The sequence below is a fragment of the Oryzias latipes genome, chromosome 2, assembly GCF_053564925.1.
Source record: "Oryzias latipes strain Hd-rR chromosome 2, Olatipes_Hd-rR_3.1".
Classification (NCBI taxonomy): domain Eukaryota; kingdom Metazoa; phylum Chordata; class Actinopteri; order Beloniformes; family Adrianichthyidae; genus Oryzias; species Oryzias latipes.
The window spans coordinates 12720710-12735240 of NC_136238.1; the positions used below are offsets into that span (position 1 = coordinate 12720710).

The 14531-nt window shown below is 41.5% G+C and overlaps 2 protein-coding genes and 1 long non-coding RNA gene across 3 annotated transcripts in view; 1 reads left to right on the top strand and 2 right to left on the bottom strand.

The window, feature by feature from the left end:
- Positions 1–8209, bottom strand: part of LOC144984399 (ATP-binding cassette sub-family C member 4-like) — a 16294-nt gene extending 8085 nt beyond the window's left edge. The window contains exons 1-12 of the mRNA XM_078932691.1: positions 8058–8209; positions 6759–6848; positions 6486–6677; positions 4655–4749; positions 4482–4568; positions 3403–3499; positions 2903–3088; positions 2145–2282; positions 1510–1547; positions 1323–1426; positions 1091–1237; positions 824–903 (exon numbers count right to left, since the gene is read on the bottom strand). Coding sequence (XP_078788817.1) covers positions 824–903; positions 1091–1237; positions 1323–1426; positions 1510–1547; positions 2145–2282; positions 2903–3088; positions 3403–3499; positions 4482–4568; positions 4655–4749; positions 6486–6677; positions 6759–6848; positions 8058–8171 — 1368 coding nt within the window. The 5' untranslated portion in view covers positions 8172–8209. The remainder of the gene's footprint in view (positions 1–823; positions 904–1090; positions 1238–1322; positions 1427–1509; positions 1548–2144; positions 2283–2902; positions 3089–3402; positions 3500–4481; positions 4569–4654; positions 4750–6485; positions 6678–6758; positions 6849–8057) is intronic.
- LOC111948830 (uncharacterized) lies at positions 6721–12789 on the top strand. The gene is made up of 2 exons (XR_002874816.2): positions 6721–6850; positions 12683–12789. It is a non-coding gene; the product is annotated as an uncharacterized LOC111948830 (long non-coding RNA).
- On the bottom strand, positions 11126–14055 carry LOC105355776 (ATP-binding cassette sub-family C member 4-like). The gene is made up of 3 exons (XM_023963638.2): positions 13845–14055; positions 12675–12785; positions 11126–11586 (listed from the first exon to the last, which is right to left on the bottom strand). Exons 1-3 carry the CDS (start codon positions 13907–13909, stop codon positions 11391–11393), a joined length of 372 nt encoding a protein of 123 aa, XP_023819406.1. The 5' UTR covers positions 13910–14055; the 3' UTR covers positions 11126–11390.
- Between the last annotated feature and the right edge of the window lie 476 nt (positions 14056–14531).

The following is a 14531-nucleotide window of genomic DNA, read 5'->3' on the forward strand; positions in this document are numbered from 1 at the left end:
CTTCTAACTTTAAAAACCAAGTCCAGATGACATCCCCTAAACCTACTAAAATGGAACCAACCTGGATGTCTTCATAAACATACTAGATTATATTTTAAACGTGCTTTTATTAATGTTACGGTTATTATGAAACGTCTGTTCGCTCATCAATTTAATTTTATTCCGTGTGGTCAGTGCTTTTTCTGTTGAAGAACGGAGCCGGAAAGAAGCCAGGATTAGCAGTTTGCTAACACGGGCTAACAACATTAGCTTTGGATAAACATAAAATCCATGCGGGAAATTCTGCAATCTGCATCTTGGCTGAACCTTAATATGTGGGAATAACATCAGACTTTATTTTGTCGGGACACGACTGGAAACACGAATCCACGTGATTGTTTGAACAGTTTCTCAGGACTGAGCGACATTTCTGCTTTAAGCTCACACACCGCCCCAAAGCCGCTGTGTGAGCTGGCGGTCCGAGCTCTGCCCAGTCACACACTTTGATCGGGAGACCCGGTTCTCCTGAGTTCGGTAGCTCGTTCACCTAGGGCTGCGGGACAGATCGCAGTCCGAAGTCTCCCACACATAGCGCACAGGTAATAAGCATCCCCCCTTCCCCTCAAACACAAAGCTGCAAGTCCGCGCTTCACCGGTCCACTTGACTAATTAATTGAGCGAGCAGAGTACTTCTTTTCTATTTTGTTTGTTATTTTTTTTTGTTAAAGTCACTTCCCTCAGTTTATCCTGGATCATTGCGGATGACTCATTAGTTGGGAAATAAAATAAATAAAGCAATAAAGTAAAATAATGAATAATAATTATAATAAAGAAAAATTCAAACCTGAATGAAGTCCACAAACGTCAGCGGCAGAAGTGAGTCCAGCTGACCGATGTCTTTGGAAAACCTGTTCAACACTCGTCCTGCAGAAACAAACATCCTCACATCAATATGTGATCTTTTATTTAAAGAAAAAATGTGAAATATCAATTTCACAAAGAAAAACATAGTTACACGTGTTTTCTCTCAGGTTTCAGCTTGTGCTCATTCCTTTCCTTATCACTGTTCAGAAGTGTTTTGTTAATAAAGTTGGATTGAGAAGCGGCTCACCGATGGGGTTGATGTCAAAGAACCTGACGGGCGTCTTGAGGATGGAGTTGAACATGCGGTTGTGCAGAGCCTGAGCGCACCTCACCAAAACGTTGAACAGGAGGAGGTTCCTCATGAAGCCGAAGACGATGGTGGAAGCAGTGAGGCCTGGGGGGGGAAAATGATGAAAACAGCATGCTAACCGATGCTAACCAGCATGACTGCAGCGTGGGAGGAGCTTTGTGAGCAATACCTGCATAAACGCCCAGGTAGAGGTTCAGATCCAGCTCCTCTGTGGCGTTTGGTCCATTGGGGATGCTGTTGTTCTTCGGGTTCAGTTTCTCTTGCTCTGCAGCCCTGCTCAGTCCAAACAAACCAGGTCAGGAGCTACATTAGCTTTTTGCTAACATCTCTCTTGTTATTATAGTGTTGTTGTTTACCAGTAGGCCAGCCACCAGTCCTGCATGATGTATGAAACCTAAAAAGACAAACAGGAAGAAATCCAGTTCATGTTTTTGCTTCTTTGATGTTACTGGACAATTGTCATAACTTTATCGAAAACCACAAACAACAGGAAAAACATCTGTGTGGGAGGTGCTACAAAAAGGGGAGGGGTTTAACATTCCCTGTACATTTTACACCAACAAAAGGAATGAGACTATGAATAAGAGTACTTGTTGCCATGGTTACGCACACATTCCAGGTTCGGTTTTTGTTAATGAAAAGTATTTTTATGCTTTAGAAGCGTGGCTAACGGGAAAATTGTGCGCAGCCAATCAGAGCTTTCAACTACCGGCAGTTTAGGCAAGCTCCTCCCACTCCATCATTTTCCTTTATCTATTTGGTTTAAACTCTCAAGATGAGGGAGGAATTTTTCGTAAGAGATTTTTTTATTAAAAGATTCTAATGAACTCCTGCCGCTCTGCAGAAACTATGTCCTATAAAACAACACAGCTTTTTTGATTTTGGGTAAAAACAGAATCGTCAAAACTAAAAGACCACTGAAAACACGTTTACAACAGATCAAAAGATGATTGCAGTGGGTCCCTAAGGGCTTGAAGTTTGTGTTTTGCACCTGGGCGAGGATGTTGAGCAGAATCACAAACAGCAGGACGGCCACGTTGGCTCCGGCCCGCAGGTACTTGAGGTACAGTTTGATTCCGATGGTTCCCTGGCCGCGACTCTCCTCTGGAACCATCTGGACCGTCTCGGCCTGGGAGCAGAAAAAAAGGGTCATTTCAACGGCAAACATCCACTAAAAAAGCTAAAACCTAAAGATACAAAAAGCAAAAAACACAAAGAATATAGTTTTTAATAAGGCAGAATCATTTTTTCAATTTTTCTAGTTAGAAGATCCATTTGTTCACCATTTTTATAACTAAAAGTTAAAAAACTGGCTGGATTTATGTGACGGTCAGGTTTTTTTAGTGAAACACTAATAACCTATAAAACCATCCTTTAGCAACTTTCAAATAAACAGAATTTGTGAGACCTGAAGCTTTTAAATTAAGTTCACAATGAAAAAAACTAACCGCTTTCTGTACGTTTATCCAGAGCAGTTTATGAAAGCATTTTGGGAAAAATATCATTTTTTTTTAAACATGAAAGAGTTTTGACATGTCCTGTAGCTGCAATGTTTTTTTCATGTAGGAGGCACAAAAATGTGCCTTTATAAGTGTTTGCAGAGTATGTCTATACATATTTGAGCATTTCCTCTCATTCAGTTTGATCCTATCTGATGTTTCTGTTATTATTTCAGTGGCGTCGAGTCCCTGATGAAGAGCAGATTGTTGGCAGCATCAGGAACCATGAAACCCCTCAAAAAGCACCAACCGGTAGATGGTCTCCATCTTTGACCGACTGGACGGATGAGGTCTGGGACAGACTCCTCTCTCTGACTGAGAAGTCCTTTGGCAGCAGCTGCTGCTCCTCTTCCTCCTCTTCCTTCTTCAGCAACGAGGCGAAGTCCACCCCCGACTGCAGCAGCTCCGTGTACGTTCCCTTCGCCACCATGTGACCCTGACGCAAACACAGAGTTCCAGAAGATCTATTGGGAAACCAACCAATCATTTTCCACAAGTGGGTCAGAAAGTGTCTACAGCTACAAATGGAGAAATGTTCCATTCAAGCAATATAGAGCTTCCACTGATTTTTTTTTTCCTGTTTAAAGCTGTTGCCGGGCAGATTAGGGAAGTTAAAAACACCATAAAAGGGTCTGAAACGATTCAAACACTTGATGTTTCTGATGCTGTTAAGCTTCAAAGGATACACAAAGCTTCAGGCATATTTCATAACAATATTAGCTTAGCATGAAAATGAGAAAAGCGTGGAACCTCTTTGAGGATGAGGATCTGGTCGGCCTCCGTCAGGTACTGCAGCTGGTGGGTGACGAGGACGCGCGGCTTCTTCTTCAGCACGCCGCAGATGCACCTGATGCACAAACACGCAGCGCCTTAAACAAACGGGCTGGAAAACAATGAAGGAGGGGGTTTCTGGGAAGGGAGGGGGGTGGCACACTGACCACCAACCAGAACCGCAGGAACAATGCGGCACTGCCCCCCCACTGTTATCCCGCTTCAGGGCTTTCCGGTCCGAACTCAGCGGAGCAGAATGTTCTGACCCCCTTCCCATCTAGAAGATTCCAGGAACCTTTAGTCCTGAATTTATCCCAAACAAAAAAAGTTGATCTGAGCTCAGGTGGATTTGTTTCTGAAAAATCTGTTTCAAATATAAGTTTTACGACGTTTGTAAAGATGCACAATTGTGTGAAATGTAAAAAGGTGTACAGTGAAACACGGTGGTGGGAACATAATCATGTGGGGCAAAAAGACGACAGAGTGTTGATGGAAAAAGGGCAGATCGTTTGTAGCTGTTTTTAGCAATAAAAAAGTGTTGTGAAAACACATTCAATGAGGAAGAGGAGAACTCCTGCTAGATATTTGGAGGATCGACACAGGGTTGGTCTTCATCCCAGATGCAGTAACTATTTTAAAATTTACTTTTTTTGGTATCGTTCCACGTTTGTTGCCACAAATACAAACGTTTGTTTGAGCCAAACTTCTACTAAGTTGCTTCCAATGAGGGGAGATCAAAAAAGGAGAGTTTTCTAACAAATGAAACACCGCTTGGGTGTGTCAAGAATGTGGAGCTGGGTTTTGCCTTCAACTGGAAGAAATTCCTTAAACATGGGAATATGGGAACATAATCCTGTGGGGCTCCTTTAGCTTCTTGATTGTAGAAAACTTGAACCTGTTGGTCTTTAACTTGGTTTTGAAGCTCTAGATTGGATCTCTGAACACAGACTTTAGTAAATAAAGTTTCTTTTTTTCAAAGCTTCCATGCTTCGATCTCTCCGCACACACGTTAAACAAACTGGGTCAAACCTGATAAGAGGAGAGTTTGTTGAACTCACTTTTCAAACAAATGCCTCCCAACCTCGGCGTCCACGGCGCTTAACGGATCGTCCAGCAGGTAGACGTCTGCTTCCTGATACACGGCTCTGGAAGCAGAAGCTCCTCTGCATTAGCACAGACTCTCACACATCTGGTTTACTGTCATCTGCCTCCATCTGAGGTGAACTCAAACCTGGCCAGGTTGACGCGAGCTTTCTGTCCTCCGCTGAGCGTGGCTCCTCGGTCTCCGATCACCGTCTGGTCGCCGCCTGGAAGAAGCTCCAGGTCCTGAACAAAAACAACAGACTCTACCTCAGGTTTCCCAAAGTACGGAGAAAATCTTCCACCGTCTGAGGGCGTCCTGCTGCATGGCTATGACATCAGAGCAAAGAAACCTACGTTGAAAATGGGCTTCAACTTGTTTTACTGCGCTGTGGTTGAGATTGAGATTGAGATGGAGGAGGGACAGAGTCATCGTCTGAGGACTCTGATGGCGAGGAGATCATCATTTATCATTTAGTTCTCCATGCCTCTGTTTGGTGCAGTGCGGTTCATGTATTGTCACTTTTTTTCTCTTCCCTCCTGGGGAGTGGGAGTGCTTCCAGACTCCAGTTGGCTCATCCGTGCTCCTGTTCCTGACCGTGTACCTCGTCTCTGCTCCTACACCTGGCTGTGGATCCTGTCTCAGGCCCGACTCGCGCCCCTGACTGTCCCCCCAACCACGGCTGGATGAAGCTCGTCTGCTGGACTTTAAATATGTAGTTGTAGGGTTAGATAAGTTAATTATTTTCTAAGAGTTCTGGTAAATCGCCTGTCCGTCCTGGGGGAGGATCCCTCCTTCATGTGGGCACCCCTGAGGTTTCTTAGTTTTTTCCGGAATCCGTTTTTTTAGGAGTTTTTCCTTACCGCGAAGGGGGGTCTAAGCGCAGGGATGCCAGTATAGCTTAGTCAGTTTGTTAGTTCATTTTAGTATTTTCCTATTCAACTCTTTGTATTCATGATCCTTTTGAGTTCATGTATTACTTCGAAGCCCATCGAGACAACTGTTGTTGGGATTTTGGGCTATACAAATAAAATTGAATTGAACATAAGGTGGAGTTTGTCTTCTGTGTCTTTGCATCTTTGCTCCTTCGAGTCTGTTTTGAGAAGCAAATCCATTAGCTTTTGTATTCATTTTTGTTAAACATTCTTTTTGCTTTTAGCCAGCAAACATCAATTTAAAATGTATCAAAAAGAACAGAAAGAAAAACCCGCTTCAACATTTCTAACCAAGTCTCTTCCAGCTGAGAGTACGTGCGCTAGTATCGGGTAGCTACAGTCCAGTGTGAACATCGTATGCTAAAAACGCATTCATAAAACCCACATTCCGCATTTTCTTGAACGGGCCACACATGTTCAGTTTATGTAACAGCATAACAGCAACAACTGCTTAACGTAGAAAATCGTTGAAGGTTTCCTTTAATCTGTTGCAGCCAAAGCGTGCGCTTTTCTGATATAATTCAATTTTACCTTCAAGCTAAAAGTTATGTTCATGACGAGCCCTCTAGTGGTTACACTGTGAAGTGCACTGGGCTCCACTTAAGGTTTTAAACCAGACCAAACCTTAGTTTTTGGTTTGTTTGATCACAAAGATCCATCCATCTCCCACTGAAGTGAGTGGAGTCGTCAGCATATTATTTCACAACAATGAACAAATCCATCGTGATTTACAACTCGTTTATGGCTGTGTCATTTTATCAAAAATAAAAACCTACACATCCATTGTGGACGTTTCTAATAAATGGGTCAAGTAAACAAAGGTGTTGAGAGGAGAAGAAGGAAATGATAAAGTAAAAGATCTACAAAGAGGTCATTGATCTTCATGGTTGAGCAAATATTAATAATTCATTTAAATTTGTGTCAAAAGAGGAGCAATCATTTAAAAATGCATAAATTTGGTTTCTACATTAAATGGTTCATCAAAGAAGTCAAAGCAGACTTTTATGTTTTGTTATTATGTCAGCACTTATTTTGAAAAGCCTCACCCGTTTTAAGGCGCAGGCTTTTATCACCATGTCGTACTTCTGCTGGTCAAAGTCTTTCCCGAAAAGGATGTTGCTGCGAATGGTTCCAGGAAAGACCCACGGCTGCTGGGCGGCGTACGTCATCTGACCTTTGACCTTCAGCACCCCTTTATCAGCAGGAAGCTCCCCCAGGATAGCGCTCAGCAGGGACGACTGGAGATGCGGCGGGAGAGACGTGAGCGGGAACCAGTAGGGGGAGAAATCTGTAAACACTTGAAATGTTCAGACTCTGACCTTTCCGGCGCCGACGGGTCCGATTACGGCCAGCAGCTGGTTTGACTTCAGAGTGAAGGAGACGTTCTGAAGAGTCGGAGCGTCCAAATTCTGTAAGAAAAGACAAATTAAATTATTCTAGATTCTTTAAAAGAAATGCAAAAATCATGATTTTCTAAAATATTTTGTGTCTTTAGGTATTTTTTTAGTTTAAAATTTAAAAGTTTTATTTGCAAACAAAGATTTTGGGTACTAAATAGTTTTATCCACGTTTGTTGGACGCATGAAGCGTGTTTTGTCGTAAAATAATTCACTTAAAACAAAAGATTTTCAATCTTCCTGACATTTACTGTCACTATCGCCCCACCCTCAGTTACTATGACAATGAAAACCTCAAACAAATAAAACATACGTTTGGAGTTAAATGTGAACACTTGGGTTGCTAAGGAATTTAAAGCCTTTTGTAGGGGGTGAGGGAGTCCAGGTGAGGGACGCTGAATTCCTCGTTGTGAGACAAGAAAACATCAGTATCATTAAACTGCTCAAGATTCTCCAAAACAGCATCTCAGAAGGGTTCAACTGGACTCGTTTGTCCATATTTTCTGCTCTAAATGAGCGTTTAATGAGGTGCTGATATTCCCTCCTGAACATCAGCATCTAAACAATGATGGAGATTTGGAGACTGGATGGATGAAGAATACTGTTCCAACTATTCCAACATCTGGATGTTTCTCTGATTAAAGCTGATGTAGATTCAATTGTTGAATTATTTTATGGCTAATAGCCAGATAACTGCCAACATGTGGCATCATGGGTAAATTTTGTAAATGTTTCCTCATTTCAGGGCTAAACAACAACAAACTGCTCCACCTTAATAAGGTAGTGTGAGAGGATTACGAGTGGAAAAAACTATTATTGAGTGATTTGCTTTCTTTTAATAAAAAAAGAAAAAGCTACTTTTAAATGTGATGAAATGAGTTTCTTTGGAACTAAAAACAACTATTTATTTCTTAGAAATTCTTTAAGATACAAAAAATAAAAAGTTTAAATATCAGATTTCTGGATCTGAAAGTCAGTTTATTTAGATATTGTTCATCCCCAGTAACTTAGGGTTTATGATAATTTATGAATCAATTGATCAATAAAATTATCAAATAATGTCTTCAGTGGTTGAAATAATGACATATTTGATAATTTTATCAAGTTTATTGTCAGTAAATCTCTAGTAAAATGGTTATTAGCATTGCACACAGTTTTACTTCTATCATATCTTCCTTCCTATTTGAAGGTTTTTGAATGTTTAGCCTCGTGACCTCTGACCTTATCCCAGTAGCAGGTGAGATTCTGGAGCTCCACTGAATTTTCCTTCTTGTCCTCTGGCGGCAGAGCCGACCCGCCTTTGGTGATCTCATCCAGCAGCAGGAACTCCTTCATGGAAAACAATGGAAATCGGTTCTGTAAAAAGATCTGAAGGAACCCGAGTTTAAGAACCTCTCAAACCCATCAGATGTTGTCTTCAAAAAGCAAAAAATTAGGTACCGTAAATTCCGGACTACAAAGCGCACCCAATTACTAGCCGCACCCACCCATTTTCACGTGATTAACTACTTTCATACATACACAAGCCGGGTCGGAGTACAAGCCGCATGTATTAGGCTACATTGTCATCCTGACAAATCACGTCCTGACTCCTGCAGTAAGTGTAATTTATTAGCACACAGTGGCTGGAGTCAGCTTTGCCTCAGGCTCATGTATTTGAGTTTAACTACATCTGCCAAACAGCATGGAACTCTATTCTGTTCACAAGTTCCTCAGTTATGTTTTTTTATTTATTTTTTTTATTTTTTTTACTTATTGACAATCTAGGTATCATACATAAAATTACAAACAGTAACCATATAATCAACATTACATCCCTCAGTTATGATGAGGAAATTTACATCCGCGATCCCCCATTTCCCATGAGTCTTAGGGGCTAAAGGCGGGGCCAACGCCCGGCTCGCCATACTGTTGTACGTGTTTAAGAATGAGCAAGTATCAGCAGTGCATGGAGGGGTGAACGGGTAAAGCTCTCCTTCCGCTTGTGTCGCGGCAGCGTTATGGTACTAACAGGGCTGGTTAAAAAACACACTAGTAAAATAAATCAGCGACGACTGAAAAGCGCGCGCCTCAGCGTGATACGCGCGCCTCCTCGCGGCGCGTGCGTCAGAAGTTTCCTTCCACAACAAACACTGTTGCTCCGAGGACGCCTCGAGTAAGCCCTGGCTGCAGCCTGCAGAATGGCTCGACGCCTCAGCGCTCCCGCGCGCTCCTTGTCTCCCCTTCCTATCTACTCCGACAGCTCTGGCCAGGGCGGCTTCAAGGAGGAGCGCTTCGTCCCCATTGCGCCGGTGAACGGAGCAAATCGTGTCTGTGCAGAGCAATTGGACTTAATACTGTACGTTTTGTGTATGAGGGGCGGATGCGTTGTTACGTGTGGGAGCCTTCAGACTGCCATCGGCCCCGCAATTCACACGACACGCAGTCTCCAGCTCACACGGAGGCTGTGAGCGTTTCAATGCAAAACTCCGCTCAGTCCTTAGAAACCGTTAAAACGACCACGTCGATTTGTGTTTCCAGTCGTGTCCCGACAAAATAAAGGCTGATGTTATTCCCACATATTTACGTGCAGCCAGCCGAGTCACTGTGACTCAGAGGTAAATGCACTCCGGAGCATGCGCTGTTCTCTCCGTCACGCAGCTGACCGGCTTTTCCAAACCCGTTGGTGATGGTGGATTTCTTTACGCTGCTTTTAAAGATTGCTTTTAACTTACATACACACTGTATTTTATCCCACGAAGGGAAATTCTTTCTCCGCATTTGACCCATCCCCTTGGGGAGCGGTGAGCTGCAGCCGAAACCGCGCTCGGGAGGCAGTAGCGTTAAGGGTCTTGCCTAAGGACCCTCACTGGGTGATGTTAACTGCTCGCCATTGATATGGTAATTGCCCCCAGTACCATTGCTCATTCCCCTCCGGGAATCGAACCCTGGTTTCCTGCATGGTAGCTTCCCACCTTACCAACCGAGCTACCCAGCCGCTTTTAAAGTTTTTTTCTTTTTTTTTTAATATATATATATATATATATATATATATATATATATACACATTACACATACACATACATATGAAAGCTTCATCATATTGTAGTGGCGATCACGTGCACATCGGGTCTAATGGCACCAAAGGATTCTGGGATGCGGCCGGGCATGCGTGTTTCGTTTTGTTGAACCATGACTGAAGTGTCTAAGACCTGAAGTCAAGTCCCTGCCGTTTGGCTGCTTAGAGGTGTGTTGAAAAACAAATGACTTGTGCTTGGTGTTAGAGAATTCAAACCATTCACTGTATCCGAAAATGCGTACATGGCGGCTGTCAATTAAAACCATAAATTAGCCGCGTCACTGAATAAGCCGCACGGCTGTAAGCGCTGGAAGAAGCGCTGGAAGAAAGTAGCAGCTTATAGTCCGGAAATTACGAAGGATTCAGGTGAGGAAGCCAAGTGGATTTGGTGATTAGCAAATTTGAACTATGGAACTGTAAGAACCAGGATTGGATTTTTACTTTTATTTTAAACTCGTGACTTTCTAGCAACTCAGCCAGTCGTATTTGGGTTTTTTTTCATCGTCTTGAACAGTTTCAGATCAGTGTTTCCACAGCGCTTCCTGCAGGCTGAAGCTTTTCCGTAAACACGTGAGCCTGATTCAATCCATAACTGCGTTCCCCCCTCACCCACCAAGCCCGCCACCGCCGTTTTAAAGTCCAGAGTAAAACTGAAAATAGTTAACCGGTCCTTCTGCATGACTCATTAAAGCAAGTGCAGCTGTGGTTCTGAAGAGCTCAGCTGAGTCCTAAAGGCCACTTTAGTTTTCTAACCTGAAAAGAAGAAGCCGTAAAGTTTTAGTGCAGGTTGAAGCACATGCAGCGATAAGGATCCAGAACCTTTGTCTTCACCTGTAAGCACTTTCTCAGGTTTATGGGTTCCAGTTAACTAAGCAAAAGGTCATTTGAGGTCAAAACGTCTCTTTAAACGTCCGCATTTTCTGCTTTTTGAAGACAACATCTGATGGGTTTGGGGGGTTCTTAAACTCGGGTTCCTTCAGATCTTTTTACAGAACCGATTTCCATTGTTTTCCATGAAGGAGTTCCTGCTGCTGGATGAGATCACCAAAGGCGGGTCGGCTCTGCCGCCAGAGGACAAGAAGGAAAATTCAGTGGAGCTCCAGAATCTCACCTGCTACTGGGATAAGGTCAGAGGTCGCCAGGCTAAACATTCAAAAACCTTCAAATAGGAAGGAAGATATGATAGAAGTAAAACTGTGTGCAATGCTAATAACCATTTTATTAGAGATTAACTGACAATAAACTTGATAAAATGATCAAATACATCATTATTTCAACCACTGAAGACAGTTTTTGCTAATTTTATTGATCAATTGATTCATAAATTATAATAAACCCTGAGTTACTGGGGATGAACAATATCTAAATAAACTGACTTTCATATTAAGAAATGTTATATTTAAACTTTTTATTTTTTGTATCTTAAAGAATTTCTAAGAAATAAATAGTTGTTTTTAGTTCCAAAGAAACTCATTTCATCACAATAGGGAGCCGGTTTAGCTCGTGCTGGTTTGCAGCGCCTTCCGTCCGTGAAACCAGGGTCCGGGCTGCTCTCTGTTCCCTTCTCTACTTCTGTGCCGGTCCCAAACCCGGTTGCTTTGAGAAGGTTGCGTCAGGAAGGGCATCCGGCGTGAAACATTGCCAAGTTTACCATGCAATTTGTTCGCTGTGGCGACCCCTGATGGGAAAAGCCTAAAGAGACAGAAGAAACTCATTTCACCACAATTAAAAGTAGCTATTTTTTATTAAAATCAATAAAAGTTTTTTCCACTCGTAATCCTCTCACACTACCTGAATCCTTTACTGATTTCACTAAACAGAATAGCTTCTCGTTTACTAAAAATCTTAAAAATCTAATAAGAAAAAAATCTTCTGGAAAATTTCTGAAACCAGATTAAAAATCAACACTTAGGGTTAAAGTTTAACAAAAGTTGCACAGTTAAAAATCCAAATTGTTCCACTTAAAAGTTAAAACGCCCAAAACGCCAAGAATTCCAGCCGACTTTGTGTATCTTGTGTTTGTGTTTCTTTGTGTTTGCTGTTGTGGCTTTGTGTGGCTTGTGTGGCAAAAGCCACAGAAAGGGGGTAAAAGGCTAAAAAATGAAAAGATACCCATAATCCTTTACTGTCTGCAACAACAAACGATAAAAAATGAAATAAAACAGATTGATGAGATGATAAATACAAAAACCATTCTTTAAAAACTAAAACATTAAACATGTCCAACAGTTTTGAGACGTTTTATAGATAAAAGATCAAAAGGGGAAAAAAAAATTTGTTTTTTTAAATAAAAAAATTTCGGCCATTTAGAAAATAATTTCCATGGAAACATCTCAGAAAGAAAGAAATTCCCATTTCTTCATTTCCTTCATATATTATGGAAAGAATTCTAAATTTGCTAAAACATCCTTTAAAAAGACCATCATTGATAATTACAAGCAACTCCATTTATTTTATGACAAAGAAAATAAAAAATGTTGATCTATGTAAATAAAGCCTGAAGAAGCTATGAAATTATTATTTACTTATCTTCCATTTGGAGATAACGATTCAAACGGTGAAAATTTAACGGAAATGTTGACATAAGTGTTGACATAAACTGAACAAAGGCATAAAAAATGATCTCTTTCATTAAAAACCAACCAAAAGCTGGTTTTAAACCCCCCAAAAAAAGCTAAATTAAAAGAAACTGAATTTGTGGATTTTGTTTACATAAATTGGATATCAAATATTAGATTCTATTTTAGCCCAGAACAACACGAAGTCTTGAATTCTGGTACCTCTTCAGCTCCTCTCCCAGGTGATCCGACCGGTCCTCTGGCAGAACTTCAAAAATGTCATCTTCATCCAGCCTGCGCTTGGATCCGATACGGAACAGAGGGTTCAGCCACCTGAGGAAGAGGAGGTCAACAGAGCTGCATTCAGAATGCAGAATGGGCCAAAGTTCTGCAGAACCTCACAATAGATTCCAGTTTAGCGACCTGATGGATCAGAGTGATGAGTACAACGCTCTGAAAAGAGGCCAACAATGTGGCGAAGAGCGATGAAATACTTCATGTGTGAGAAAGTGCAGTGCCGACTGTCATGTAAATAAAGCATCTTAGCCACATTAACACTTGTGTTATCCTAGGCACTTTAACATTGGGAGTGGGGTCATCTAGACCCACTAGACAGTGCGCTGAACCTTTTTTCTTCAATGATTTGTGATCTTCACTGGTGTCCATGGATTCCATGAAATACTCTCCGCCTTTATCATGGTAGGGAGAACACGTCAACGTAAGGGTGGGGTCATTTTGACCCCACAAGATGGCACAAGGGTTAAAGCAACTTTCCTTTACCGTGTCACGTTGCCTCATCACCAAACTTTATTGTTTCTGGAACGAATCAGTGTGTTGTTTTCCCCCCATTATTTTTTAGGCTCCTGAACAGTTTAGAAATACTGGAGAAGCTACATTAAGCAATGTTAAAAATAAACAGCAATTTATTTCCTCAATCATTCTATTTTTTTTTTAAATTATTTTTACACTGAAATATATTTTGTTGTGGAAACCAGACAATTGACTGTTCCCTTTCTATATTTTAAGTTACCAAAATAAAAGCACTATAATATTGCTTGGGTAAAAGCAACTTACAGAGATACAGTTGCAGTGCTTAACACTGTGATCATTAAATAAACCGAATTCTACAATTGTATTACAATGAAAAACCTATTGAAATTCAGGAAGAGTTTTTTTTTTCTGAACTGAGAAAGTTGACCTTTGACTTGAGTTGTAATTTATAATTTGTTTAGTATTTGAACCGGCTGTCGCTGCTGTAACTACAGTAGTCCAGTCAGTCAGTGCTTTCAGTTCAAGTTCAAACTGAGGGAGAACAAGTCGTCTCGCGACCCCAACTTCTCAATTTTTCCATGTTTCAAGTAACGCACGCGCTAGTGTGAGTGAACAACCTACCAGAAAAAAAGCTTTGAGAAAATGTTGGCGGTTGCTGCCGGGTTGGTCTTGCCGAGTTTCTCCATGTCTCGCGGGGCTGACTGACAGCTCGTCTCCCCGCCACCTAACACCGAGCCCCCGACTCTGTCCCCTTCTTTAAGAGCTGTAACTTCCAGCTCCGTGTTAACATCTGCGGGGCTACATTCGAGGAGGCGTGTTTACAAAAATGTGTGGCTAATTAGCATTAAGCTAAGGTGAAGTTAACTGTAGGACCCGCCCCTCGAGACACCTGATTGGCTACAACAATGAGAGGTCTCCTGCTATTGGGCCCTTGCCTGAGGCGGGTTAACGTGATTGGCTTACAACTTGGCTTTAAGACATTTAACTAAATAAAAATGGCAAACATTAAAATATATTTGACGTCATTTTAATGTTCTATTTTATTTAGTAGTACATTATTTTCCATTGTATCTGTGCTCCTAATATTTTAATCCTTTGATCAGTGTTTAGAAAGCTGCTTTAAACTATAATAAATCTATACTCCAATTATTACTATCTTTTAACATACTTGATGTTTTAATATATCTACGGTTTAGGTTGGTGGTGGTGATGCAATGGTGTGGGGGATATTTGCTTCACACACTTCAGCATTCAGCCTGTTTCCTTGGCCTCACGTGTCATTGTCATTTAATAGAAAAAAGTACTTTA

Excerpts from the sequence above, each read along its gene's own strand:
- LOC105355776 (XM_023963638.2), bottom strand. The coding sequence starts at position 13,909 with ATGGAGAAACTCGGCAAGACCAACCCGGCAGCAACCGCCAACATTTTC. Across the intron at positions 12,786-13,844 it reads TTCTCAAAGCTTTTTTTCTG|GTGGCTGAACCCTCTGTTCC; the intron begins GTAGGTTGTTCA and ends CCTCTTCCTCAG. Across the intron at positions 11,587-12,674 it reads CTGGGAGAGGAGCTGAAGAG|GCTTTTCCCATCAGGGGTCG; the intron begins GTACCAGAATTC and ends CTGTCTCTTTAG.